At 63.1% G+C, this 27,697-nt stretch overlaps 2 protein-coding genes across 4 annotated transcripts; both read right to left on the reverse strand.

The window, feature by feature from the left end:
• Positions 1–995: 995 nt before the first annotated feature.
• On the reverse strand, positions 996–7,697 carry FOXJ1 (forkhead box J1). The gene is made up of 4 exons (XM_084492156.1): positions 7,585–7,697; positions 7,410–7,465; positions 5,824–6,394; positions 996–3,173 (listed from the first exon to the last, which is right to left on the reverse strand). Exons 3-4 carry the CDS (start codon positions 6,355–6,357, stop codon positions 2,355–2,357), a joined length of 1,353 nt encoding a protein of 450 aa, XP_084348282.1. The 5' UTR covers positions 6,358–6,394; positions 7,410–7,465; positions 7,585–7,697; the 3' UTR covers positions 996–2,354.
• A 1,278-nt stretch (positions 7,698–8,975) lies between these two features.
• RNF157 (ring finger protein 157) lies at positions 8,976–26,202 on the reverse strand. Of its 3 annotated transcripts, XR_014684566.1 has the most exons (21): positions 25,997–26,202; positions 22,621–22,739; positions 19,423–19,511; positions 18,816–18,962; positions 18,543–18,660; positions 18,264–18,330; positions 18,100–18,143; positions 17,904–17,951; positions 17,738–17,809; positions 17,295–17,454; positions 16,967–17,079; positions 16,424–16,668; positions 16,220–16,328; positions 15,835–15,946; positions 15,565–15,743; positions 15,358–15,423; positions 15,056–15,104; positions 13,522–13,632; positions 12,897–13,019; positions 10,943–10,983; positions 10,226–10,312 (listed from the first exon to the last, which is right to left on the reverse strand). XR_014684566.1 is itself a non-coding variant. In XM_084492153.1 (20 exons), exons 1-19 carry the CDS (start codon positions 26,082–26,084, stop codon positions 10,943–10,945), a joined length of 1,977 nt encoding a protein of 658 aa, XP_084348279.1. In that variant the 5' UTR covers positions 26,085–26,201; the 3' UTR covers positions 10,173–10,312. The 3 variants fall into 3 exon arrangements, 2 of the variants coding, with proteins under 2 accessions (XP_084348278.1, XP_084348279.1); XM_084492153.1 differs by lacking the exon at positions 12,897–13,019 and having other exon boundaries at positions 10,173–10,312; positions 25,997–26,201; XM_084492152.1 differs by lacking the exons at positions 10,943–10,983; positions 12,897–13,019 and having other exon boundaries at positions 8,976–10,312.
• Positions 26,203–27,697: the final 1,495 nt, after the last annotated feature.

Consider the following 27,697-nt stretch of genomic DNA (forward strand, 5'->3'; position numbering starts at 1 on the left):
TCAGCATAATTGGTCTCACGAGGGCTCAGCTATTCCTGAGGCTTTTGTGCAGCTCCTCTCGCCGCCCCGCACCCAGGAGGGCTCCCAACCCGCTTGTGTTTCTGCAGGGTGAGGCGGGGACAGGGCACGAGCAGGAGAGAAACAGTGCCAGGCACCCACACCGTCACCCCCAGGAGCAGGGAATGGTGCTCCAGGGCAGCTCTCAGCACCTGGGACACCAGGCACAGCCACCCTTGTGCCCCATAGATGGTGTGTAACACGTGCCATGCATCGGGTGGTTTGTGCCTCAGTTTCCCCCTGGGGAATTGCTGAGCTCCCACGGACAGGGCTGAGAGCACCCACACTGCTCTCACTGGGTACTGGGCTGGGCTGCGACAACGAGATACCGTTTTTCTTCACAGGAGAGCCTCAGACAGAGCTCGGCTGGGCTGGAGGAAAACAAGGAACCAAAAGTCTTCTTTTTTTTCCCTTCTCCCCCCCCCCCCTTTTTTTTTTTTTTAAAGTCTTAAAATTACTTTCAGTGAAAAAATGGCTAAAGTACACACGTATCTTTGCAATTCTTCAGCAGCAGTCTGAAGGCCAAAAAAACAGGAAAACAAAAAATAAAATAAAATGAAATAACTAGCACCAGTACTGATATATGCATCTACACTGTCCCCAAAGCCCCCCTGAGACACAGCCCTTGCCCCCCACCCCAGGGACACCACCCCTGGCTGGTTGGTGGTATCTTAGGGGGCTTCAGCTGCTGGCCCCAACCCCATCCCCGCTTCCATGAGCTGAAGTTGTCAGGCTCACAGAGCGATTGGGTCAGGTCCTGGGGGGGATCCGCCAGGTGAAACCCCCAGCAGACCCCCCCCGTCCGCATCCAGGGGTGCCACCAGCCTGTCCCACGCAGGACTGGTGCTCCCATCACTGCAGCTCCAACCTTTGGTGCCCGATGCCCCCTCAAGCGGCACCGTGTGTGCAAATTTGAGTGCAAATTACTCCAAGGGTGATTTTAATTTTATTTTTAAGGCTGGTTTATTGACTCTTATGCTACAGCTATATTCCCGCTAAGTTAGGTTGCTCACATCAAAAGTCCTAAGTGCTTTTGTTAAAGATTTTCTTTTTTTTTTGGTTGCAATCTTCCATTTTTCAGCAAGTCTAAGACACACCACCAACACTACAGCTTTTCCTTACTCCTACCTAGCAGCTACCATTACCCAAATCTCCTACAGCGAAGGGAAGGTGAAGAATCCAGTTCCCGACAGCTTCAAGTCGAGTTTCAGCACAGTTTGGCTCCGCTCCCCCCATGTCTCAACTTTGCCTGGAGCTCCTCCACGGGCACTGGGAACAGTGGTGACGCTGAAACACAGGGAAGGTTTATTCTGGTCTAGACCCTTGGGCAATAGCGGTGAGGATTTTGGGTGTAAAAAATATAAAAGTCACTTCTGGGAGCGACCCAGTCCCCTCTGCTCCTCTCCTGCCGTGGCCGAATCCTGGATCCTGACCGAAATTGCTGCTGCAGGGAGCCTCCCCGGTGTGAAGCAGACATGCGGGACGCTGCGGTCTTGGTTTGCAGAGTGACGAACGCGAGCTTGTACTCAGCAAAAATACAAAACAACCCCCAAACTGCATTTCCCCTATCCCCTCTGAAAAGACATTCTAATGCTAAAAATATAGGTTTCTTTGAATATATAATATATAATAGATTATATAAAAACATCTACAGAGACAGATTTGCTGATTTGCATCTGACTTTACAGACCTTTTCTTCTTCCCTAGGCACAATTCAGGAGGGAGGTTGAACTCGGAGAATCCAACAGGGACCTCTATTCGCCTGCTAGCTAATTATCACCTTACACCTACAAACTACCCTGGACAGAAAGAAAGAGACAAACGGAGAGAAGAAGGGGTGAGGAAATTGCACGTAGTCTATCGAGTTCCTAAGCCGCCAGGAATCTCCTCTCTCGGATCCGTTTAGCAGGTGCTCTCCTTTAGCCCAGGAGGAGTGCGTGCCGTGTCCATTTCCACGGAAAAAAGAAGTCATTCACATTTCTTTCTTTAAAAAGTAAAAAAATAAGTACTGCTATATCCCTTTCTTGAGCGAACTCATGGACCACAGGCTTCTGGTGTGTCCTTTAAAAGTATTTCAAGCGATTTCTGCCTTCTTGTGTCATTCCCCCCCCTGCTTCCCCTCCTTGCCACCCACCCCCCGCCGGCCTGGCTGCGAATAACCCTACGGTGAAGCTACAGAAGTTGCTGTGGATGTCTCTGCCTCTCGAAAATCTTGTCCCCCTTGCAAGTTCCAGCAGCACAGGGGGAGCACCCTGCTAAGGTCTCTGTGGGCTTGGCTGAGTCCTTCAGGTGGCCGCTTATAAAAAGGATCCCACACTGCTCCAGTCGTTCACGTCTGCAGGCAACGAGGTGTCGCTGAGCTCAAACAACTGCTCCACGCCGACCGAGCCGGAGAGGTAATCGTTCCTGCCTTCGTCCCAGGGGTGCTGCAGGAAAGAAGTGGCCATGAAGGTCTCGTCAAAGTCCAGGTTGTTCTGGCTGGATTCGCTGAGGACCTGCTCGTGCCCAGCGTTGGTGCACCACTCCTGGGGACAGTCGAGGTGGCGCCCCTGCACCGTCAAGTCCACGTCGCGCCTGATGGGGCTGATGGGAGGCGTGAGCTCCAGGTCCTCGAAAGTGGAGAAGTCTCCGTTCAAGTTGGTGTCGAAGATGGCCTCCCAGTCAAAGTCGCCCTTCAGCGACCCCAGCTCGGTCTGCTCCTCCTGGGTGAGCAAGGCAGGGTTGGAGAGCCGGGACGACTTGGCCGTACGCTTGGGCAGGGGCTGCTTGCGCTTGTGGCCGGCCTTCCCGTCCGCCGGGTTCCAGTTCTGGTCGCCGGTGACTTCTTCGAACTCCTTCAGCAGCTGCTGGGACTCCACGTTGACGTTGAGGACGTTGCCGTTGGCCCAGGTGGAAGCCACGGGGCCGGCGCCGCAGCGCGCTTCTTGCTGGGCTCTGCCGGTGAAGGCCGGGTGGATCTGCACCGGGGGCATCCTCCGTTTCTTGAAGGCGCCGTTCATCAGCCGGTCAGCGTACTGGGGGTCGATCTTCCAAAAGCCGCCTTTCCCCGGCTCGTCCTTCTCCCGAGGCACCTTGATGAAGCACTTGTTCAAGGAGAGGTTGTGCCGGATGGAGTTCTAGACCCAAAAGAGAAAAGAGAGCGGGGTTGAGCGCCTGCCTCCTGCCGCAGCACCTACCCGCTGGGGAGCCGGGTGGGAAGGCACGGAGGCGGCAGGCAGCTTTGGGGAGAAAAGAAGGCAGAAATGGCAACGTGAAAGCATCCCAGGCTACGTGCCCAGCAGAAACTCCCCTGCCCCAGGCCACCAGCGCAGTTTTCCTGCCTCTCATCCAGAAGCAGCTGGAGTTAAGGGTTCGAGCTAGGACTTGCCAACCAACGGGGAGCGTTTGGGAACCTCTCCTTGGCTGTGCACCTGGGCCATGGGGCTTTGGATGATGCAGAGCGCTGGGAGAAACCAGCCAGACCTGCTGCAGGAGCTCAGGTCCTGCACAGCAGATAAGGAGGAAGCCTTCACACCGCCATGGCCACAGCCACGTTGCAAGAGGCGATGCATGGCAGCACCACGGGGCACAGCACCATCCTTCCACACATCCCCCAGTTCTCCCGAGCTGATTGCTAGCAGCAAGGGGGGAATATTTCTCCCCAAACCAGCCACCGTGCCTCCCTGCGGCCAGGCTGACACAAAGGAGCTGGGTGAAGCCAAAGGGGCCCTCGGCTATCCCACTGCAGCCCCGTGCACGGCCGGAGCTCGCCCGGGCTATCTGCCCCCAGAGGTGCCTCCTGGCCCAGGAAGCCTGGTGTGAAGTCTCCACATCTTCATCAGCCACGGCTCAGAGTAGCTGGAGGGAGAAAAAAAAAAAAAAAAAAAGACAAAAAAGAGGAGTTTCTGCTCCCGTCGAGCTGTTCTGAAGCCCTGAATGTGCCTAGAGTGATGTGAATAATCAGAAAGGAAACTCAGTTATTGGGTAAATAACACAGCGTCGGACTCCACAAAGCCAAGACTGTATTAAGAGATTGGATATGGTAGAGGGTTGGGTTCTTTTTTTTTTTTTTTTTTTAAATGTTGCCTGGATATCTTTATGCTTATTCATCCATAATCCGTAGTGCCGAGTAGGAAAAAACAAGGCTTGAATGCTCAGAGCTGTTGAAAAACACGCACACACACACAACAAAACCCTGCTCTGGGCTGAAGCTCCTCGGGTGCGTTGGCTCCTCTCCAAAGCACTCAGCTCCCACAGGAATAGATCCATCTCCCCCCGGAGTACGGGTGGCATGACCTTTCCAGGCTGTCTTCACATACGGGAATTGGGATAGTGGATGAGAACACAGCCTCGGAGAGAAAAAAGGAAGGAAAAAAAAAAAGAAAGGGGAAAAAAAAAAAAAAAAGAAAGAAGAAGCAGGAACCGCAGACATCCCTGCGAACGTTGCAGGCTGCGGCGATTCCAAGTTTACAGTTTAATGAAATTTTACAAGGGTCAGAGCCTTGCAAGCTGAATTCTCTGCTGTCTCCCCTCCCCTCCCCAAATTTCATTCAGCCTGGGCTGCCCTCCGTTATTCCCCAGCCAGTTAACATATTTATCATTCCTCCCCGCAACAATCCCGTGAGCCCCCTGCATGTCTGCAGAGAGGGATTGAAAACCCTGCTTTTTTTTTTTTCTTTTTTTAATAAACACATTTAATTAAAAACACGGTGATTAGCCGGCCGTGAGTTCGCAGGAGAAAGCCAACATGCTGGCACACCACTCCTCCCCCCAAAAGGCTCCCAGACCCACCAGTAAAGCAGCCGTCCCCGAGGGCTCCTGGTTGCTGGAACCCTGTGCCCCCCGTCCCTGGGGTCCCCCTGGGGACAGCGTGGGGACGAGGGGTCCCCGTGCACCCTGTGGCTGTGCCCCGACCCCTGCAATGCCATCTGGGAGCTTCTGCTGTGCAACCCAGGGGGTCCAGATCCTAAGGGAGGATGCAGGTCCCACGCGGCCCCAAAGAAGGATGGAGGCTCCCTTCTTTGGGATGGGTTTTTGGGATTCTGGAGAGCCTCCTGCCTGAGGAGGCTGTGACGGGCGTTGTGCTGTGGGTTGCAGCTGGGAATGACCTGAGGAGAGGGGCGAGCCGCCCCGCTGCATCCTAAAAACCTCACGGAGACCTCGCCTGGGGAGAGAGGGCACCGAGCAGGGAAAAGCCCCTGGCTTCGGGCTGTCCCCTACCCCTGGGGCCGGGTTTGTGCAAGCTGGGGGACAGCAGCCTCCCCCCGAGGCCTCCCCAGCTCAGCACAGCGATGGGGCCTCCAACACCCGCGGCGGCGTTTCTCCTCTAAGCCTCCCCAGCGAGGGATTTGCCCAGCAAGCAGCACCTCCATCCCTCTCCTCGGGGACGGGGACGCTCGATTCAGCGATTTCCCACGTGCCAAGCCCCGAGGGGAGCCACCAGGGCCCCCGAAAGGTGGAGCTGAGGGCAGACGCCTCGCACGCGCCTCCCCGATCCTAAAATGGCCCTGGGCTCTGCCCCGTAATGGCTCCTTCCCTCTGCCGCCCTCGTGGCTGCATCATCCCTGCGTGCCCGAGCCCGAGGCTCCTTCTCTCCATCCTTCCTCCCTCTCCAAGCACGGGGCTGGAATTTGGGGTGTCTCCATCCCCGGGGACACCCAAGCTAAGCACAACCTCCCCAGGAGCAGCAACCTCCCCTTTACACCGAGGATTATCCCCAGCGCCTCCACCCCACACACCCAGCACCCCCCAAATGGGGTCTGCAGGCACCCCCCACGAGGCACCCACCTGCCAGGTGGGGTCGGCGTGTCGGAAATAGCAGAAATTATCGGTAATCCACTTGTAGATGGCCGAGAGGGTGATTTTGGTCTTCTTGCTGGCCTCCATGGCCATGCAGATGAGGGTGGCGTAGGAGTAGGGCGGCTTGACGTGGGGGTTGCTCTTGTAGTCGATGTCCTCGGCGGGGGGCTGCATGCCCCCAACCGGGGGGGCCGTCCGCGAGGTGGAGGACGAGGTGGGCTTCCCGGGGGTGTGGGGCATCCCCATACAAGCCGGGTCGGCGGCCAGGGGCGAGCAGGGGGCGGCGAAAGCGGGGAGGCGGTGGTAATCGTGAGGGTCGGGGCCGCTGGGGCAGGAGGACGACTTGCCCACGTTGGCGTTGATGATGGAGAATTCCTGCAGCCACTGCAGGCTGGTCAGGCTGTCGTCCAGGTTGCTCGAGTCGCCCATGCCGCCGCCGCCGCCTTCCTGGCCTCGGGTCTCGGCCGCCCGCAGGCTCAGCCACCCCTCAGCCATGGCCGGGCGCCCCGGCAGCTCCAGCATCCACGGGGAGCGGCGGAGGGAAGGGACGGGGCCGATCCTATAAAGGGAACGGGGAGGGGGTCAAGCCCCGAGGGTGATAGCCGGCCACCCGGGGGGGGGATGCGTGGTGGAGCCACCACCGCCACCGTGATGCCTCCCTCCCTGCTGGGGGTTAGGGGAGCCCTGAATTTTGGGGCAATTCCGTTAAAGGGTTGCGCCCTGCCAGCTCTCAGACCCCGTGTGCTGGTGATGCCCACCAGGCCAGGAGAAAATGGGAAAATAAGGAAACGAACCCCAGAAAAACAACCAAAAAAATCCCCACAACCAAACACAACCCAGCTTTGCAGTCCCACAAAATGAGGATGCTTCCCCCCAAGGGACAGGGATGCTTCTCCCCAAGGGCTCACCCACCCCTTTTGTCCCCTTTTTGCCCCACTTTGCCCTAATGGGACCAAAACCTAAAACCTCAGCACCCTAAGTGCCGCTAAGCCCCCTTCAAGCTCCCCCCTGCTACCGACTTCCCTCGGCAGTTTGCTGTTCCCTCCACCTCACACCCCTAAAATCGCCTGCAGGGAACACGAACCCACCCCAAAAACACCCTTAGGGCCAGCAGGGGGGGGTCAGGCTGGGGTGATCGTTGTGGGGTCGGTGTCCAGCCCCCCAGCCCGGCTGTAGGGCCGCCGGAGAGCCCCCGAGCCCTGTGGGGACGGCACCCGTGGGGTTGGAGCTGCGGGTTCCGAGTTCCACCGTTCAAACGGAGCGGCTGTAACAGCTGGGGGGGACCCAAAAACCCCATCCCGCTCCCCAAAACCAGCATTATCCCCCCCAAAAAAGGGGCTCAGGGCAGGGAGAGCCCTTTGGGATGCCCCCTCCCCGCGTCCTGCGGCCTGGCCCTGCAAACTCCGGGAGGGGAAATCCCAAAGCCCTTCACTTCGGGGAGGATGAGGGGGAATAATAATGGGAAATAAACGTCCCACCCCAAAATGAGCCGTCCCCAAAGGCCGCAGTTATGGGATCCCCTCGGCTGCCACCCCATGGGCCCGTCCCGCACCCACCCCAAAATACCGCCTTACCCCGTCCCGGCGACGTCCCCCCGCTCCCAAACTTGACGGGAGCGCGCAGGAAGCTTCTGGAATTTAAAGAAAAAAAACTTAAAAATCGAAAAAATGTACAAAAATATTTAAAAATATTTTTAAAATAGGAAAAAAAAAAAAAAAAAAAAAAAAGAGGTGCCAAAAAGAAACCAACCAAGCACCCCCGGACCTGCGGGCAGCCGGAGAAGGGGCGTGCGGGTGGCGGCGGGGGTTAATTTTGGTTTAATTTTCCCCGTTTTTGGGTAAATGACGCCCCGGGCGCTGCCCGCCGTGATTTGCCGGCGGCCGCGGGGCGGCCATTAAGTAGCGGCTCCGAGAGGCTTCGCGCGTTGCCATGGCGACGCCCCGCCCCGTAAACAGCTTCGAGCCTCGCCATTGGCTCCCGCGTTGCCATGGAGATGGAGGGGGGGGAGCCTGCGGCCCTGAGGGGGAGGGGGCGGCCCTGAGGGGTTTGGGCTGAAATCGGGGGGTTTTGGGGTCTGGGGGTGAGCCCCCACAAAGGGCGGGGGGGTGCGGGGCACGGCTTTGGGCCCGAATGGGGCCTCGCACGGGCAAATGGGGCCCCAAACAGCCAAATGGGGTCCCAAACAGTCAAATAGGATCCCAAACAGTCAAATATGGTCCCAAAAAGCACCACAAGCACCCCAAAACCTCAACCCCGTGCCCCAGCCCTCTGCGGGGTCTGTGTGGGGTGAACCCAGCCCTTTCCTTCCTGTCTGTGTCCCCAGAGAGAGTAAACCCAGCGCTTTCCTCCTCGCCTGTGCCCTAAGAACAAGCTTTAGGGGAAAGGGGGGCTGCCAGATTCCCCCTTACAGGATGGGCTCTGCCCTTAATTAATTAACGTGATTAACACCCCACAGGTGCCCCTGACCCCCCACAGCACCCCAAAGGCTGTCCTTTAGCACAGGACCGGTTGCGGGAGGATTAAGCCCCATGCGTTACCCTGCCCCACAGGGGAAGGGGCTGCCTGCCTGGAAGGGTTCATTGCCATTTTTTTTACAGCCCAATCCCAGAAAGAGCCCCAAATCCGGCTGGTTTCTACCCTTTTACAGCAGCTCTCTCCACAGCGGGACCTTTCCCTTCAAAAAAAACCCTCCTAAGGCAGCAAGAGTGGGGGGCAGCCGGCCCTTAGCCCACTGTGGGGTTTCCTGAGTGGCCCCATGGGGACGCATTTTAGGGGTGGATTCTCCCATCCCATCCCCTTGCGGGACCCCTCACCCTGCTCTCGGTGCCCCCATCTCCCCCTTCCCCTCCAGGGAGGGTCCCTCTGGCCGTGCCCTCGCCCACCCCAAAGCCACCAGCCCCGTCTCTTCCCCTATGGGGTTTGTGTTTTGTGCCTTCTCCAGCCCAGCCAGGCTGGCAGAGCTTGGAGGGGGTCAGGAAATTGGGGTCGGGGGGTTGCTGAGGACATTTGTAGGGACATTTGAAGCAGCTGAGCTGATTGCGGGGTGGTATTGGGGTGATGGAGAAGGGCTTGCCCCCACTGAGCCCCAAGCACCCCGCTTGTGCTCGCCCCGCAGCCCCAAAGCGATTCGGGACGCCTTGTCGACGTAAGATTCCCTTTATTAAACATACTCCAAAAACCCAAAACATGCTCGAAGCAGAGCCGTAAGCAGCAGTCTGGTTTCCTTCCTTCAAGCCCTGACGGGTGCATGGCTGGAACGGGGGGGCTGCCCTGCGAGGAAAGGGGGACACCCCAGAGCATCTCCCTCATTTTCCCTAAGCATATGGGCAGCCAGGGGGCAGGAACGCCCCTAAAGGGCTTTTTTTTTTTTCCCTTCCAGAACCCACCTTTTTGCCCTAACGTAGCTCTGAAGTGCGGTTTCCTCCTGAAAGGAGAGGGGCAAAGCTCCCTGCGTTGTGGGGTGCTGGTCCCCGAGGGGGGTTTTGATGGACCCTGGTGCTCCTCAGCGCGGAGCCTGGCCTCTGCCAGCGGCCCCATGAGGTCTGGGGCTGCAGCCCTGCCCCACGGGTCCCTGAGCGCCCGTCCCCCTGAGCAAACCCCACTAACGCTGCCAGCCCGGTGCCGAAGGGATGGGGACGGAGGGGTGGGGATGGAGGGATGGGGGGCAGCTCCCCCAGCCTCGTCCAGCCCCTGCTACCGAGTGCGAGGGACACGCAGAGCGGGAGGGGGTGGCAGGGGTGACACTTTTGGCACTTGTTCCAGACAGAGGGCACAGCCCCGAGCCCCGAGCTCGCAGCGGGGCGGAAGACGGTGAGGGGAAACTGGGGGTGCCCCGGGGCGCTGGTGACAACGGGGACCGGGTCCCTGCCACCCCCCCTCCAGCCCTGGGGACAAGCCACCTCCTGGAGCTCGCATGCTGCCCGGGAGGAGAAAAGGGGGTTGCGGGGGGCCGGGGAGGGGCAGTGCCATCACCGCCAGTGCACCGGTGGGGACATCCCACGGCACGGGGACGGGCCACCAAACCAGGGGGGGGCCAGCCCCCCACGGAGGTCACCGGCTCGTGCACTGAGGATGTCACTGCCGCCGCTTGTCCTTACCCTGTGGGCACCCTCCTGCCATCGTCCCCCTGCGGCCGTGCCCCAGGACCCTCTTTATTTAGGGTGACCCCATCCCGCTGGGACACACGTGGGGCAGGAGGGGGACCTGGGGGGGGCTGCGAGGTGACACAGCTCTTGCCCCCCCCTCCTCTGCGCTCCCAGCTGCGGCCACCCCGTCCTTCCATTGGGACAGGGAGGGGAATACGAGGTTTTCATCTTTTCTTTCCAAAATAATCGGTTCCGCTACAGCCCAGGGGTGGAGGTGGTGGTGCCCGGGTCCCTCTGCGTGTGGTGGGGGGGTGCGTGCCCCCCCCGGGCTGAGCCCTGGCACGGGCAGCGCTGCCACGGCTGCCGCACGTTGGTGTTGGCTGCCTCCGGGCCTGGGGGAGAAAAACGGGGGGTTAGGGGCTGCGGGAGGGGGGTTTGGGGTCAAGCACACGGAGCTGTACCCGAACACCCCCAGGGGATCAGGGGCTCTCCGTGCTGGGGGTGTGGGGCTGCCCATTTGGGCAGCTGAGCTGGGAAACCCCAAATCTCTGCTCCGGTGCCAAAATATCACCTCTGGCAGGGGGATCCCTTCCAGCACCACCAGGTCACCCCAAACTTGAGCTTTTTACCTGTTATTTGAGGGCTGTTGGGCGACACAAACTGCTCCGGCCTCAACCCGCTGGGGCTGGGAGCTCAGCGGGGCTGGGAGTGGGGTCCCCGGTGCTGTGTGTGGGATGGGGATGGGGCACCGGGCTCTGCGCCCTCCCCAAGAGGAGGGAGAAGTGCTCACAGCCCCCACCCCGCGTGCTGCACACCCAGGTCCTGTCCCCCCCATGGGAAATGGCTCGGGAGAGGGGGTTTTACCAACCCAAACCGAAGGGGGTCACCTCTGTCCCCACCATGCACGGGGAGGGGACCCAAAGCGGACCCCCTGCAGCCCTGTAGGCACTCGGGGACCTCACCCAGGCCCGCGTGGGGGGGGCACCAGAAATTGGGGAGCGCGGGCTCCGCGGGACTCCTACCTATTCGTCAATGTCTATGGGGCAGGAGTCCGGCACCGCGGCTGCGTGGCGGGGAGAGAGCAGAAGGCAGGTGGTGAGCCCCGGGGGTTATCCACGGTCCTCGCACGGTGCTGGGAGGGGCTGAGCCCCCAAAACATCCCGACGTGCTCCCCCCCGGTGAGGTTCAGCCCCGTGCCCGGGGCAGCTCTGAGCCCTGGGGGCTGCACGGGGGCACCTCGGGGGCTGAGGGCGAGCGCTGAGGTTTTTTTTTTTTCAGAGGGAGCAAGGAAAAGCTCGCTGCGTGATGTATGGAAGGGGACAGCTGTCACTTCGAGGGGCTTCTCACAGCGAGCTCAGGCTGGAGAGGGAGGCAAGTGAAGTGTGCGGGTCCCAGAGGGGCTGGGGAATTAAACAGGACCCCCCCCCACACACACACATCACATTTAGAGCTCGGCATTGCCTACGTTGATCCAGTGCCACGGGGCCTTTACGCACAGCCAGGGTGTCCTGGAAAGGCTCCTGAGGCTCGGGGCAGGACGTGGGGACACGGCCACGTGCACGCACACACACACAGCTCCTTCCCTGGGGGAGGCAGGGCCGGGCTGGGCTCCCCCCGTCCTGCAAACAGCCTCGAGGTGGAAGCCGCACGGCTCGCCCAGCTCACAGCCCGGATAATCCACACCAACAACTGCTCCTGGGGGATTTTGGCTCTTCTCGGGGCGGCGGGGCTGTCTCCGCAGGCTCCCCACCTTGCTGCTGGTATTTCCAGCACGTGCCTGCCCCCTTCCAGCCCCTCGGAGAGGCAGTGGCCAGAGGCTGCTCGGCCCCCTGCGCACCCCCAGGGCTCTGGGAACCCACCTGAGGATGGGTCTGGGGGTTTCCCCGAAGCCCTGTGCCCTAAATCCCCAGGATGGGGTCTGTCAGCTCCTCCCCAACCATTTTCCCTCCGGATTGAAATCTGCGGAGCTTTCAGAGCACTGCTGGGGCCGCGCAGACGTCTCCACGCTGACAAAGCACGTCCTGCGCCTTCCCTCGCTACAGAGGGGGCAAAAACCAGCCCGTGGGTCTAACCACGGCTAAACGTCCCCTCGGGAGGAACCAGGGGAGGAATATTTAAAAAAAACACCCTGTTTGAGGTGATGTTAAGCATTCAAGACACCAGCACGTGGCCCCAAAGTGGAGACCCACGCTGTTTGTGCCTGCCTCGTGGCTGTGGTCACATCTGAACCTGCAAGAGCCGGGTGTGAAGCTCCGGCCCCAGCTCCCCGCTGCAAATTTCCACCTTTCCACCTCCTCCACCCCCCCCTGGCACCGGTGCAGCCCCGTGGATCGCAGCCCAGCACCACCAAAAAGAACCTTAAATTGTGGCTGGGAGCTCCTCGCACCTCTCCGACCCTTCCAGCGCAGAGCCCCCGCACCCCCTCCAGCCGTGCTCTCCCCCCCTACAGGCCAGGCACCCACAGCCCCCTCCCCAATTTTCCCGGGGGGGGTGGCAAGCAGCGCAGCCGCCGGGCACACGGATAAATGCAGGGGGGGCAAAGGATGGAGGCCGCATCCTTCGCTGCCAGCCCCTGGCTGGTGCCGGAGGGGGTCGGGGAGCTGGGGCAGGCTCCTGTTCCTCCGCCGCAGCCTCGCCGTGGTTCCCCAGAGCAGAAAACCACCGGGAACAGGGCAGCCGGGGGGGGCGAAGCTTGCCCAGAGGGGAAAGAGGGGGGAGAAAGGAACCCGGAGGGGGGGGTCCGGGTGCTTTCAGCCCCCAGCCCAGCTCTCCAAGCGCCCACCACAGCTTGTGCCGAAGGGGAAAGGCTGGAGGGGGGGGGAGTTGCTTTCAGCCCGTCCACAAATGTATTGACAAAGAGCTGAGCGAGAGCTCTGGGTGCACAGAGGGCTCCTTTTGGCTTTTTTTTGCCCCCGTTTTTGTCCCCCCCGGGGCTGATGGTGAGGATGCAGGTCCCCTGCCCTCACCCCAACCCACCTCGCTGTCACCAATACATTTGTCACCTCTCCGCAGCTCCGGGCAGGGAGGGGGGCACAAGCAGGGGCTGGGAAAACCGTGTTGGCACGGAGTGAACATGAACTTCCAGGTGGATGGAGGGGCCTCGGGACGGGAGGAAGAGGAGGAAAAAAAAAAAAAAAAAAAACAGGATGGAGAGAGAGGGGGGGAGGAAACAGAAGAAAGGCAGAAGGAGCGGGGAGAAAGGGTGGGAAGAGAGGGAGGAGATGGAGGAGAATTTGGGGCAGCGGGACCCGGAGATCCTCGTCTGGAGGAAGAGGGGGAGGCAGGCAGGTGTCTGACCCTACAGGGCCAAGGCTGCATCTCTGGCTCCCGTCCTGACCCAAAATATCACCAAATACACCAGGGGCTACCAAATACACCAGGACGACTCCTGGATATAGGGCTGGGTGGGCTGGGGGCACGTGCCCGGTGCACGGCAGGACGGGTGGGGAGGACGTGGTGTGGGGCTGGGGATGGAGAGGGATGAGGATGGGGAGGGGGAAAAGGGGAAAAGGGGGGGACCTGAAGGGGCAGGGGCGATGCGGGGAGGAGTGGCAGCACCCCCCCCCAGCCCCGAGTTCATGTTCAGCAGGCGGCCACTCACCAGGTAAGCGGGCCTCAGAGCACAGCTTATTGTCCAGCGCTTTCACCCGGGCGGTGCCCACGTCATTGTTATTGTCACACCTCAGACCGAGGAACGCGCCCGTCCTCCGGCCTGGAAGGGAGTTTAAAGCAGTTAGCCAGGGGGGCGTGCAGCCTCAGGAGGGTGGGGGCTCGGGGGGGTTTTCCTCTCCCCACCCCCTTTAAAAATAAAAAAAAAAAATGTTCAAAATCTCGCTTGCAAACCAGGAAAAGAGCGGAGAGGGCCGCGAGCGGACAATAACGCCTGGGCTGGGCGCAAGGAGGGGGGGGGGCACGGTCCGAGCTGCTCCTTTCCCCCTTGTGCCGGGGGGGGGTCCTCGGGGGCACCTCCCTCGGGCACCAGCAGCGCGGGTGGGGGGATGCCGGGAGGAGGCAGCGACGGGCACGTGGGGCGGCAGAAGCCGTAGCCAAGCTTTGCACGGGGGTGGAGGGTTCGTTTGGTGGCGTGTTGTGTTTTTTTTTTGGGGGGGGGGGGTGAGAGGGGTGACCCCACACACACGCACCACCTCGTTTCGCAGGGTTTGAGCCAGCAGGACCCGAGCTCCCCACGAAGGGAGGGTGCTCCTGGTTTCGGGGGGGGCCAGGGGATGCCAGGAACGGCCCCCGCTCGCTCCTCACCACGAGCAGGAGGCTCCCCACGGGGCTGGCAGCGCCCTGTGCTCTTTTTGGCGACGAAAACCTGGTGCTGGGGAACGGCCCCGAGCCTGGCTCCTGCTCTCCAGCTGGGCTGACCGTCCGGGTCAGACAGAGAGGGGAGAGCCTCGGGGCTTTTTTATTATTTAGAGACTTGCGAGCACGGGAGGGGACGCACCGGGGGCCTCCCTGTCCCCAAAGAAACCCAAGCCGCCCGGCAGCTGGCGGCACGGGGGTGGCAGCCCCTTTTCCTCGGCTATCTGAGTGCCTGGCAGGAGGCAGGGGGAGCGCTCAGTGCGCACGTGGCGGCTTGAGAAAGCACACCAGGGACAGGGGAAAAAACAGAGAAAGAGGAAAACAGCCCAAGGGGAACAGCCTCACACCCCCTCCCCACGGAAACCAATGTGGGGAGAGCGCGGGGAGAGGTTTGCAGAGATGTAAAGAGACCTTCTTGGCAGAGGGGGGAGGAAACAATGCAAAAAAAACACCATGGAGCCTCTTTCCCACTCATCCCCGTGGAAAAGGCTCCGGCTGCGTCCCGTGGCGGGGCAGCAGGACGCGGCCAGCAGCAGAGCATCGCCCCGGGGAGCCCCCTGGGGACCCCCCCGTGCAGCACCCTGCCTCCTACTCCCCAGCAGGGACTCAGACCCCCAGCACCGCTCATCACCTGCTGCGTGCCCCGGTGTCCCCACAGCCACCTGGCTGTCCCCGTCCCCCCAGTGTCCATCCCCAGCCCCGGTGCCGCCGAGACCCCCGGCGCTTTCCCCGGGGGCAGCCAGGGGACGGCAGGGCATCGGCCACCCCCGGTGACACCGAACCAAAAGGGGGGGGGACACAGGACAGCATCAATCCGGGCCTTTTACCATCATCCTGCGTGGGCGACGCGTCCTCGTCCTCCAGCACGGCGTTGCCCTGCGGCACAGAGAGGCAGCGCTGAGCCCTGCACGTGCCCACGGCCCTTTTGGGCAACGTCCCCCCGGCCCCGGGGTTTTGGGGAGGGTGAGCCCAGCTGTGGCACCTCCAACTGCTGCGGGGAACGGCCCCGCTGCCCCGCGCGGCCCCGGGGAAGAGCCCTCAGCACGCCGGGGATGCGCAGCCCAAAACTGGGCGCAACCGGGGTCCCCCACGGCGCTGGGGGCGCCGCCTCCCCCGTGCCACACGGTACCTCGGCGTCGTGCTCCTCGGCCGAGATGCTGACGAAGTTTATATCCAGGGACTCCACAGGCGTCGACTGCAAAAAACAAAAAAAAGGCAAAAAAAAAAAAAAAAAAAGAGGGGAAAAAAATGATTAAAAACCCCCAGCAAAGCGTGGCGGTGATGGGTTTGGAGGGGTCCCCTCCCATCCCGTCTCGGGGAGCTGCCGGCCCCCTACCTCTCCGTCGGAGGCGGTGGCGGCGGCGGGCGAGGGCAGCGTGTCCCCTTCCTCCTCCGTGCCGGGGGCCACGTAGGAGCCGGACATGGAGGAGACGGTGTCGGTGCTGAGCTGCGAGTGCTGGCTCTGCGAGGACGCCATGGACATGACGGACTGGGCCAGGCTGCTGCTGACGGGCTCTGCGGGGAGCACGGCGGGGGGTAATTAGCGGCAGGGCTAACGAGGAGGAGCGGGGGCGGAGGGCAAGGAGGGGGTCTCCGGCGGCCGCACCTTCTGGAGAGGAGATGGTGGAGGACAGCGGGGTGCCGGTGCACGAGGACTGGTCGATGGCACCCGACGAGGACAGGGTGAGGTTCTCGCTCTCCGGGGTGACGCCGCACTCCTGGGAGAAGGGAGGGGGGGGCTGGAGGGAAAAGCCCTGGTGGGGAGGGCGGGATGGGGGCGTTTGGGGAAGGGCTGGGGCCTCTTGCCCCTTGGGGCAGCACCCGGCGTGGATCCAGATCCCCTGGGTCTTCATCCACAGCACGCCCAGGAGGGGAAGTCCCCATCCAGACCCTGAATTCCCTGAGAGGCTGCTTGAGACCCCCAAAACCCCGTGTCCCCCCCCCCCCAGAACATCCTCACCGGCTCACCGCAGCCACGGCAAAGCCCTCACCTCCTCCAGCCGGGCAGGAGATTTCCTCCTGGGGCCCCTCAGCTCCGACTCGGTGCACGACTTCTCCTCCTCCTCCTCGGGCAGCACGGAGGAGTTCTGCGAGCCCGACCTGCGGGGATTTAGGGCAGGGGGGGAGGATTCAGGAACCTGCGACCCCCACCCCGGGGACCCCCTCCCGGTGCCGTTTTGGGGACGGGCACTCACTTGGAGACGCTTTTCTTCAGCTTGAGCCCCGGCGGGGCGCAGTCCGACAGGCGCTCGAGGGGCGAGAGGGCGCGCAGGGGGGGCAGGCGCCCCTCGCTGCCGTAGGGGGGCAGCGGCCCCGTGCCGGGGGGGGCCGCGTCCCCCAGCGCCCGCAGCCGCACCGCGCCCGGCGAGGGCGTCAGCGGCCCGTTGAGGGCCTCCAGCAGCGACACCACCTCGTAGCCCGGGGGGATGTTCTCCGAGGACTGGGGAGGGGGAGACGGGGTGAGGACCCCCCCCCCGTGCTCCTTCCTTACCCCCCTTTTCCACGATTTTTTGCTGGGACAAACCCTCCGCACCCACGAAAGCCCCAGATTTGGATGCACCGTGGGCGATGCTTCCTCCCAATTTTTTCCCTTCCCTCCCCAATTTCCAGCTTGAACTTTTTGTGATTTTTTTTTTTTTTTTTAAAAACCCCACAAGGGGTGTCCGTCCCCAGCCCTTCCCCACCCACCCCAACGAGGCTCCCGAAACCCCCCCCCCCCCTATTCCCCGAGCGCTGACCGAGTGCTCCTCGGAGTCGGAGGTCTGCGAGGCGATGATGGGGTTGAAGCTGGTGGGCGAGAGGGGCCCCAGCTTCTTCCTCATGGCTCGGATTTGCAGCAAGGCTCGGAAAGCTGGGGGCAAAAAAAAAAAAAAAAAGGCAAGGAGAAAGGGCGGGCTGGAAACTGGCGCACCCCAATAAAACCCCAAACCCCGTTTGTTTGTTTTTTTTAGCAGGGTCACCCCCCGCAGCACCCAGCCTCGCGCATCGCCGAGGCTGTCCCCGGGGCTGAAGGATCCCCAAAAGGGTGGGGGGATTTGGGATCTGCCGCCCCCCCCCCCCCCTTACGCAGCCTGCAGATGGGGCAGTTGTTGGCCTGGTAGCGCAGGGTGTCGGCGCACGTGTTGCAGAGGCAGAGGTGGCGGCAGGGCAGGATGAGGGTGTCGCGGACGTCGGACAGGCAGACGACGCACTCGGCGCTGTTATCGCTCACCTCGTCCTCGGCCACCTGCCCGGAGGTGACACCGCGGCCGCTCGGCCCCATATCCCCGGCACGAGCCCCACCGCCCTCTCCCTGCACGCCACGAAAGGTGGGGACACGGGGACAAAGCCTCCGAGGGGACAAAGCCTTCAGCTTCCAGCCTCCGGCAGCTCCTCTGGTCCCCCAGCCCTCTTCCACCCACCCCAAGCGACCCCTGTCCCATGGGAACGACGCGAGCGGGGGCTTTGGGGAGCGGAGAGGGACGGGGACAGGTCCAGGGGGGTTCTGGACGCACCCATCGGGCGCCTACCTTGGAGTCCTGCGTGTTGTACTTGTTCTCGATGCCGTAGATCTCCTGCAGCAGGTAGCTCACCCCGTCCACCTGCAACAGTGCCAGGAGGATGGGGAGGTGGCCCCCCGGGGTCCCCGCTGTCCCCTGGGGTCCCCGCTGCCCCCCGGGGACGCGGCGCACTCACCACTTGCTTCTGCTTGAGGGGCTTCACGCAAAAGGTGCCGTCGGCGTGCTGGGGAGGGGAAAACAAGGGGGTGAGCACCGGGGCTGAGCCCTCGAGCCTCAGGACCACCCCAAAACAGCCCCAGCGCCTCGCCAAGCTCCCTCCAGCACCCAGTGGGTGCCGGGAGGGGACGGGAGGGCCCCAGCCCCGCTCTCACCTTCTCGAAGGTGGCCAGCAGCACGTGGCTGTGCCCGGCGTGCTCTGCAAGAAAACACCAAGCAGGGGGGGGGCTCAGGGACCGAGGACGAGTCCCCCGGGAGGAGCAGGGGGCTCTGCCCTGCCCTGTGCAGCCGGGAAAATAAATGGGGGGCCCCCTCTCACCATCGCCTTCATCCACCACCGCGTGCACCACCATGGGGAACACCTCCCGGTCCAGGTCGAAGCCCAGCTGCCCCCCCGGGAGGAAAGCCTCGGTCAGGAGGAGCCAGGTTTTGGTCTCCCACCCGCTGAGCCGTAGCCCCCAAACACGCCGGGTTTGCTCACCCCAAAGGGGACGAGCTCCCGTGGGTGCTCGCGGCCAGCTTTGGGAGCGTTTTGGGGCCGTTCCCCAAACGGTTTCGGATCCCCTCAAGGGTCCGGCACCCGTCGGGCGCTGCTCACCTCCTCCTCGGTCCACTCGGAGGGGTCGACGGTGTGGGAGGGCACGCAGAACTGCTGGCACACGCCCCGCTTGTAGTGCACGGTCTCCGACTGCAGGCTGCTGTCCCTGGGGACGTAGCTGTCCCTCGGGCAGAGGGCAGGGTCAGTAGGGGGGCAGGAGGAGCCGGCGCTCCGCTTCCCTTAGGGGACGCATCTCGGGGCTGGGGCAAAAAGTCCTAAAAGGGGGCTAAAATAACTCCGCGGGGGGACACAACGCCGTGCCGGGCTCCTCACCTCGCCACCCCGTTGTGAAACTCCTCGCTCGCCTGGTAGTAGATGGTGATGGCCACGCGGGCGTCCGTGTCGAAGGTGAACTCCACGTTGTAGTGCACCTTGGCTTTGCTCACTTCTTCCCCCGGGGTCTTCACCTCCTCTGAGCACCTGGGGGGCACAGAGGGTGTGGGCACCCTGTGGGGACGGCTCCCCCGGCTGTTGGGGTGCCACGGGGTGGCCACCGAGGTCACCACCCCCTCTGCGTCCCCAAAAGGCTCCCAGGGCCTCACCCCCTCCAGCGGGGGAAGCTGAGGCACGCCAGGAGCGCGCAGCCTGCCCGAGAGCCGGGCAGCTTCCAGCCCTAATCCCAACCCGCCCCCCCCGCTCAGCCCCAATCCCCGGCCTCCCTCCGATCAAGCCTTTTTGGGGGAAGAAAAAGCAAAACCACTTCAAAGGCAGCGCTGAGCTCCGCTTAATCCCCTCGCCCCGAGAGGCGCGGGCTGGCGCGGGAAGCTCGCCCGTGCCGGGACTTGGGGAGGGGGCACCCGCTCGGGGCCAGCTCCGTCCCCCCCTGCGGACACCGGGGCCGGGAGCACCCCCCCTTGAGGGGAGCACCCCCCCGACTCACTTGACGAGGCGCAGGGTGTCCTTGCGGATGTTGATCAGGCTCCTGAGGGTCTTGACGGGTTCCTGGGGAGGCGGAGCGGCGTAAGGGAACTAGGGCGAGAGAGACAGCGGTGAGACCCCTGTCCCTCCTCAACGGCAGAGCCCCCCAAAACTTCGGTGGGAGCCCCCAGAAGCCCCCCCAGGCCGGGGCAGTGCCGTGGGGACACCCAAATCCCCTCCCAGGCTGGGCAAACCCGTGCCAAAGGGAACCTTGCCCTACAGCCACCTCCCCAAAAGCCCCACGCGCACCCCACACCGGCCTCCTAAGCGTTCCCCCTCCCTGGGGTCGATCAGTTCTGCCTTTAAGGACCCTGCCCCGGGGGCTTCTTTCTTTAAGGCCCCCACCACAACAGGGCAGAGCCAGCCCCCAGCACCCCCCGGGCACCCTCCCCGACCCCAAAACCAGCTCCGCATCCACCTCGGGTAGCAGGCGGCGTGACAACAGGGACACCACCCCGCTGGGGACGGCTTATGGGGTCTGGCAGGCAGAGAGGGGGCGTCTCAAGGACAAAGGGGAAGCAGGGTCGAGGTGCCCGAGCCCCCCCCGTGGATCCCACGGCGCCGCGGGCGGCCGCTGCTGTATTTTTAGCCTGCTGCTGCAGCACGGAGCTGAGGGAGGGGGAGCACAGAGCCCGCTCGGTGCCCGGCACCAAAGGAACGGCCACAAATCCCCTGCTTTTGTCCCCAGATGGATGGGGTTGGGGCTGGGGGGTCCCCATCAGCCCCTGTGCAGCGGGGGGAGCCGATGGGGATGCCGGCGTCGCTGCGAGGGAGAGCAGAGCGGTGCCACCCTCCAAGGTGACCTTGTCCCTCCCGTGTCACCTGCAGCCACCACGGGGGCTGCAGGGCTGGTAGAGGAAAGGGGACACCGCGGCAGACCGAGGGTATGGGAAGGGACCCAGGGGGGCTTCTCCCCACAATTTCTGCCCCTCCTTTGGGAGTCCCTGAAGTGTGCTGAGCCCCAGGGTGTGCTCAGCCCCCCCAAGGGACAGTCACCTTCCCCCGGCCAGGGGGAACCCAGGCTGGAGCTGCTCAGCCCGCAGGTGGTGGTGGTGGCACGGGGCCCTCTGAGGATTCAGTGGCACCTGGAAATTGTCACCTTTTCCTCAAAAAGGGCTGCTGAGTCATTAAGCCGCGCTAACGAGCTCTGCCAGGAGCCTCGGGCACCCACAGGCTGCCCGGTGCGGCTGGGAGGGAGCAGGAACCCGAAAGCTGAGCACAACCCACAGCCACGGGACGACCCATCCTCACTGCTCTAATTAACGAAGCAATCCAATCTGCCCCCTCGTTTGCACCTCGCTGTGCCCTCAGCACCCCAAGGACCCCAAAAGCCCCCCATGGGTGCAGGACCCCTCCGTGCGCAATGACCCCGGTGCAGCAGGCAGCAGCGTGCCATGGGGCACGGCTCCCCCCACAGCCCCTGGGGGACCCTTTTGGTCTCCCCCCCATGAATTTGGGGTCAAGGCAGGCAGCAGCAGTTGGGCTGGGTGGAATGGGGAAGCTCCGGGGGTAAATTTCTTGCTGCAGGAACCGTTCAGTTGTCACCGTTGGTCTCTCTCTCTCGTGCCCGGCTGCGGGCCCTTTTCTGGTGCCTTTTTAAAAAAACGTTAATGAAATTTTGCAAGCCAGATTTGCACAATCACAAAGGGGCTGCTCAGAGGACTTCCTTCCATCCCCTTGACTTAAATCAAGCCGAAAAACAACAGCAAAATATCCTCGCTCTGACTGCCATCCCTTTGGGAACGCCGTGCGCGCGCCTGCAGAGATGTTTGGTCCCGGCCAGCTCCTGCCGAAGCCAAAAAAAAACCCAAAATATCCCCAGGGCTTTGTCCACGAGCAGCCCCGGGCTGGTTTCTGTGGCTCTGAGGAGCTCCGAGACCCTTCCCCACCCGCTGCAGATGCGCCCTGCACCAAGGGCACCGGGGGGGAGCGGGCAGGGTCCCGCGGGCAGGATGCGGCCACCCCCGGCCAAACCTCTGCGCCTGCCCAGCCCCATCACCTGCAGCTGGGATTTGACAGCTCGCCCCGAGCCGCTCGGCTTAGAGAGGATTTAGGGCAGCATTTCCCAGACATTAACCCCCCAGCTCTTTGGGGACACCCGAAGGAACCCAACATAAATCTCCCTGCGTAAAGCACTGGCGGCCTCTGACATTTCCAGCCCTGCTGCGTCTCTGTAACAGCAGCCCGGAGCACAAAACAGCCACGAAGCATCAGAAAAGGGCTGGGGGCAGCACCAGAGATGCTTAAATGGGGCCTGGACGCAGCATCAGGCCAGAACCAACGCGGGTCCTCCGGCCCCAGCCCTCACATCCCCGCTGTGACCCCAAATCTCCGAAGCTCAGCCGCTCAGCGCCCCCGGTAATTAAGCCCGAGCGATGCCATTCAGCTTGCAGCACCGCGTTAATTCCTTCTGCTGCCTCCAAGCTGGTCGTCTGCCTCCCCTGCTGCTCCCGGCGGGCTGCTGCCAGGATTTGTGCCCCCAGAAGCGCACGGGGGCAGCTGGGAGGCTTTCACTGGCATCACGGGGATTTCTCAAGGGAGGGGAGGTGGATGCCGGCCTCTGGTTTCTGGGCGAGCAGACGGGATGGAGAGGAACGCTCGAAAGCTGAGCTGTCTGGAGTGGCCACGCTCATTTTGATCCACCAGAAAAGCTTCGGTGCCTTTTAATTCCTCACCTCGAGGCTTTTTACTGCTTGAGCCCTCCCAGAAATGAAATCCCACTGCCAGGGTGGTCCTGGTGCCACTTTCCTGCTTTCTAAATGCATCAGGAACAAACCCCAGCCCCAGGAGCGGGCACACGGGGAGCGTCCCCGGGGAACTGAGGCAGCCGGGCGTCCCCCAGCTGGCACCCAGCACCCTGCCCGCACACACACAAGAAGCAAACTGGCCCCAAACCCCTTTGTTGGGTAAAAATACAATTCATAAAAATAACACCGGGTTTGGAGAAGCTAGAAACGAGCAGAACAGCTCCTGCAGCCCAGGAGGGGACACGGACCGGTCCCCTGCAGGGGGTGGCAAGTGGCCAACCTCTATAGCAGACAGCAGAGAATCCACTCAGCCCGCCCCGGAGCGCTCGGCTGGCTCTGCCCTTGCGAGCAGACGGACGGACGGACACCAAATCCCCCCGGACGGACACCAAATCCCCCCCCCGGGTGCCTACCAGCACGGGGCGGTTCCCCAGGAAGTTGAGGTCGCTGTTCTCGCCGAAGAGGTAACCCTCGGGGTGCGTGGAGTCGAACTTCTCCCCGCCCATGATGAAGTGGTTGGCGAAATAACTCCCTGGGGAGGAAGGACAGACGGACAGACTGAGCGGGGCAGGCACCACGGGGAGCTGCTGCCGGCAGGTGGCTCGGGGTGGCTTCGTCCCCAGGGTGGCTTCGTCCCCAAGGCCACCTCGCCCAAAGCCTTTCGGTTGGGGGCTCGTGGGACGTGAAGGTGCAGGGGTGAAGGAGCGAGCCTTTTAGGCAGCCCTTCGCCCACCCGTTTTGCCCCGCTGCCCCCTTTCCCCTACAGCCACCTCCACGCAGGGGAGCCCCAGGGAGCAGGGAAGAGGCAGCCTCATGGCCCCACTGCTCGTTGTGGGTAAGGAGCTGCTGCCTGCTCTGATTTATGGCCCGGAGCAGCCACGCAGGCAGAGCTGAGATGGAAATCGGCTGGTGCAGGGGCACGGCCCCGGCACGGCACCCAGCAGGCGTCTGCTCAGTCCAGCGGGATTTAATCCGAGCAGGTTCACCCCGAGCTTTAGCCACAGCCCCTGGTTGCTTCCATGGGGCCGCACAGCCACGCAAACGCCCCCAGCTCCTCTGGGGAAATCCTCCAGGAGGAAAACGTTTGGGGTCCGCAGCTCAAAGTGGCCGGGCTTTGGGCACCGAAGTCAGAGGCTGCGGCTGGCTCCCAGCTGATGCAGCTCCTGCTCAGGCCTTCACACCCCATGGAAAACCCCAAAACTGAGCCCAAAGCCTGGCGAGGTGCAGGGAGAACAGCCCCAGGCTCAACCCAAGGCCGAGAGCTTTCCAGGGGGAAAAGCTGAAAATCAGAGCCCAGGCTCTGGGCAAGGACCCCAGCCACGGCTCGCTGGCACGGAGCATCACCCAGCCTCCCTGCTGGGGTCTCCGAGCACCCTTGGGTGCTGCAGGTCCCCGTGGCACGGCCCAGGACCCTCAGCTCCCCCTCTCTGTGTGTCCTGGCGGGGACGCAGCCCCAGGGCTGGGGGCTCCTGGCCACGCTTGGCTGCGCTTTCGCCCTCCCGCGGGACTCGCCGTGCAGAGCTGCATCAATTTTACATGGGCTGAGAGCTGCAGCCGGCAGCAAAGGAGGTTAAAGAGGCAGGAGATGAGAAAAAATAAATTTAAAAAATGATGATTTTGGCTTCGGCACGATGCTGCCAGCCCCGCCGGGTGACCACGGGCATGGCCGGGCCCCACCGAGGGGCAGAGAGGGAAGCGGTGGTGCTCTCATTATGGGTTAATTGTAATTCCTCACCCGAGAGCTGCCCCCGGGGGAGGGGAGGAGAGCCTGACAAGGACGGTCACAGCACCCAGGGACAGCCGGGCTTACAGGAGAGCTTCACCTCCAGAGCCCAGAGAGAGCACGAGGGAAAGGCTGCAAGCCGCAGGGACAGAGCGGCTGCTTCAGAGGACGAACCAAACCCAGCTGCCCCATGTTCCCATCAAACCAAGCCCACAGGGCCACCAGCACCTTGCTGCAGGACGTCCCCAGGCACCCCCCGATGCCATCAGCCCCTTTTCTCCACGAGCACCTCCCTGCACAGCGCCTGGGGAGCTCCCTCAGGACCTGCAGGGACCCCACGGGTGCAAACCTTGGTGCCCCAGCCCTGGCCAAGGAGCTGCTGCATCAGCCCTCGCCCTGCAGCCCCCGAAGCCCTCAGGGTGTCCCCACGTGGCCACCCGTCTTTGATCCTGTCCCCAAGCTTTTGTGGCCCCAGCCTCAGCCAGGGACTGAGGCTGAAATAAGGATCCTGCTCCCACGCAGGGACCCACAGCCCCTGGGGTGGAGACCCCCGGGATGAGAAGAGGAGCTGCTCGCTGGGGACAAGAAGTGGCCGCTGTGGCCACCCGGAGCGAGCCACGGCCACGTCTGCAGAGGGGGCAATGCCCCACGGCCCCGCACCCCAGGGGGGCACCTCCAGGCTCGATGGGGGCGAGGCGCTGCCGCTGCGCAGGATCCGGCCCCGCTGCCTCCTCCTCTTCCTCCCGCTCAGCCACCAAAGGCAAATCCCCCTGGGATTAGAGGCAGAGCAACCATAATCTGTAATCTCCCGGGGCCACCAGCCTGGGGCCACCAGCCCGTGCTCTGGTGCAGCTGGCCGCGTCCCTCCCTGCCACCCGGGCACCTCCCGTCCCTCTCCGTGGGGAGAAGACCCCAAAATCCGGGGGTCAGCCCCAGCCTGACCTCTGCCAGCTGAGATGACCCCGGGAGCCCCCAGCTGGGCACAGTCCCTACCCCAGGGCAGGGGCAGCGCTCCCCCGACACCTGAGACACCCCCCTAAAAACGCACCCAGCCCCGGAATAAAATAAAATCAAAACAAGCCAAGCACGGCTTTTCGGGACGAGGAGAAGGTTTGGGCTGGCTGCAATTCCTCCTGAGGATGTCTTTATTCCTAACGAGCGAGTAATTTGCCCCAGCACTAACGACCCAAGCACTTACCTTATCCTATTAACCCCCAAAATAGTCACCTATTAATATCAGCTGGCGCCGCAAGGATGCTGTGGCAATCCCCGGGCACACACAGGCACCAACCACAGATATTTATTTGCGCTTTTTTTCTATTTTTTTTTCTATTTTTATGCCAGGACCCCCCAGGACCCAGCTCCGTGACCTCTTGGCGTGTGACCCCCCCCAGGATATCCCCACGACCCCCCCCGCAGCCAGCGGCTCAGCCCAGCCCCGTGGCAGGGAGGGGAGGGCCCCGATTTTTCCAAGGTCACGCACAAGGTTTGAGGCAGGGCCGGATTCGGAAGGGGAGAGACATCGGGGACGGGGACGGGAGCTTGGGGGGGTGACAGCAGAGGCTGGGGGGCTGCTGGGGGGGGCAGAGCGCAGGGGAAGGAGGGGTCCCCTGCGATCCCTCCCACCCCAGGCATCCTCCCGGGAATTTAAAGCCGGCTTTGCCCGAGCAGCTGGCAGCGAGCGCCGGCGTTCAGCCCCCCGGTGCAAATAAAAATGGGATTAAAGTACCAAAAATGGGATTAAAGTACCAAAAACTATGCCAAGTTTCGCAGCTGGTAAAAGGACCCCTGGAGATGGGGCACCCCCGGGGGTCACCCCGGCCCAGCCTGTCCCCACACGGCCCCGGGGCGCCTGGCTCCGCACCCCAAGTTTTGGGGTCCCCCCCCCGAGGGGTGCGGGTGGGCGTTGGGGTGCGCGGGAGCATCCCCGACCCCATCGAGCCCCCAAAGCGGGCCGGGGCTTTTTGGGGTCACCTTCCCTAGCGGAGCAAGGCGGTGCCTCGTATCCCCAACCCCTCCCGGCACCGAAATGCGGGTGCCCCCCCCCCTTTCTCCACTCCACTCACCGGATTTCGGGGGGTACCTATAGACGGAATTAGCGGGGACGTCCACCTCCTCCACCCCTGCGTTCTGCCGGCTGGTCAGCGCCCCCATGGCCGGGCTGGGGGGGGGGGAAGGGGGCTCAGCGGGGGGGTCTCAGAGGGGCACCCACCCGCCCGGTACCGGCCCCGGGGCTGGCAGCGGCGGCGCCCCCCTCCCGCAGCATCCTCGGCGCTGCGCCGCGCCCGGCACCGCCTCCGCGCTAGCGCCGGGGCTGCGCCAATGCGGGGCCGGCCCGGGTCGCCCCGCCCGCTTGGCACGGCTCGGATCGGCTCGGATCGGCACGGCACGGCACCGTTCTGCAGGGCACCGCTCGGCTTGGCACGGCTCGGCGTGGCGCGACACGGCACGGCGCGGCGCGACATGGCACGACATGGCACGGCGCGGCGCGGCTCGGCACAGGGGTGCCGCAGGGCAAGGCGCTGCCTCCTGTGCCCCCCCCCCCCGGCTGTCCCTGCTGGTGGCCCCTGCCCCCAGCAGCCCCCGCCTGCCGCCCCCAGTGTCTCCCAGTGCTCCCAGTGCCACGCGCTGGTCCCACGTGGTGCCACCTGCCTGCCCCAGTAACCCCCCCCCTGCCACCCCATATCATCCATCCTCCCCCCAGTGCCCCCCACCCCAGTCCCCACCCCCGGTGCCACCCCCCTGGGTGACCCCAGCAGCCCCCCCACCCCCGGGACCCCCCAGCGCAGGGACGGGGCCACCCTGTCCCCACCCCAGCACCCCCGTGGGGTGCCCCCTGGCAGGATCCAAGCCCCCCCCTTGCACCCAGACGCCACCAGGCGCGGGGGCACGGAGCTGGAGCCACCATCGGGGGATCCCCGAGCACCCCAGCAGCTTTCCTGCACCCTTGGGTGCCCAGCGCCGAGCTGTGCAGCCAGGCAGATCAGCGCCCCGACGGCCTCAGCTCCTCGGCGGTGCTGAGCGAGGGCTCCCCGCCGTGTGCCCCCCCCCGTACAGGCACGCACGCGTCCCCCCCTCCTTCCTCGCCCACGTTTGCTCTCCTTTTTTCCAGCACAAAGCCCCGGCACGGTGGGCACGGGGTGGGGGGGGCTGTGGCAGGGTGGGTGCAGCCTGGGGCTGGTGCTAAAACCCTCGCACCAAATCTCAGCCCCAAATCTCAGCCGGGATCGAGCAGGGAACGTTTGCGAAAGGGAAACCGAGGCTGGATCCGGCCTCTCCCAAACCCTGGGAAAAAATATGGGTCAGGTCCTGGCTCGGATTGCCCCAAACGAAGCAGCCCCCAAACCTCGGCAGCCCCAAACCTCGGCACCAGCCCAGAGCCCAGGGGAGGCCTCGGGGCCGCATCCAGCCCCGTCGCATCCCAGCAGCAGCACCCGCAGGGCTCCGCTGCAGACAATAACTCAAAGTTAGCCCTGCGTGGAGCCAGGAGGCAGCGTTACGGGCAGGGCTGCGGCGTGCACGCACGGCTCGGCTGGGTGGCTTTTTGTGTTGGTTTTATTTTTATTTTTATTTTTATTTATTTTTTTCCAGCCGTGTGTTGCTGCAGCAGAGGGTTTTGCAGGACGGTGCCGCAGTGGAGCGAGGGAGCGCGGGCAGGAGCGGTGACAGCACAGCTCGGGGTCCAGCTTCGCCTCCCTCCTGTGTTTGCCTGATCCCTGCCAGACCCCGGCACATGAAAGGCACGGACAGACCCGCAAAGGGTCGGT

Source organism: Aythya ferina (genome assembly GCF_964211825.1).
Source record: "Aythya ferina genome assembly, chromosome: 18".
NCBI lineage: Eukaryota > Metazoa > Chordata > Aves > Anseriformes > Anatidae > Aythya > Aythya ferina.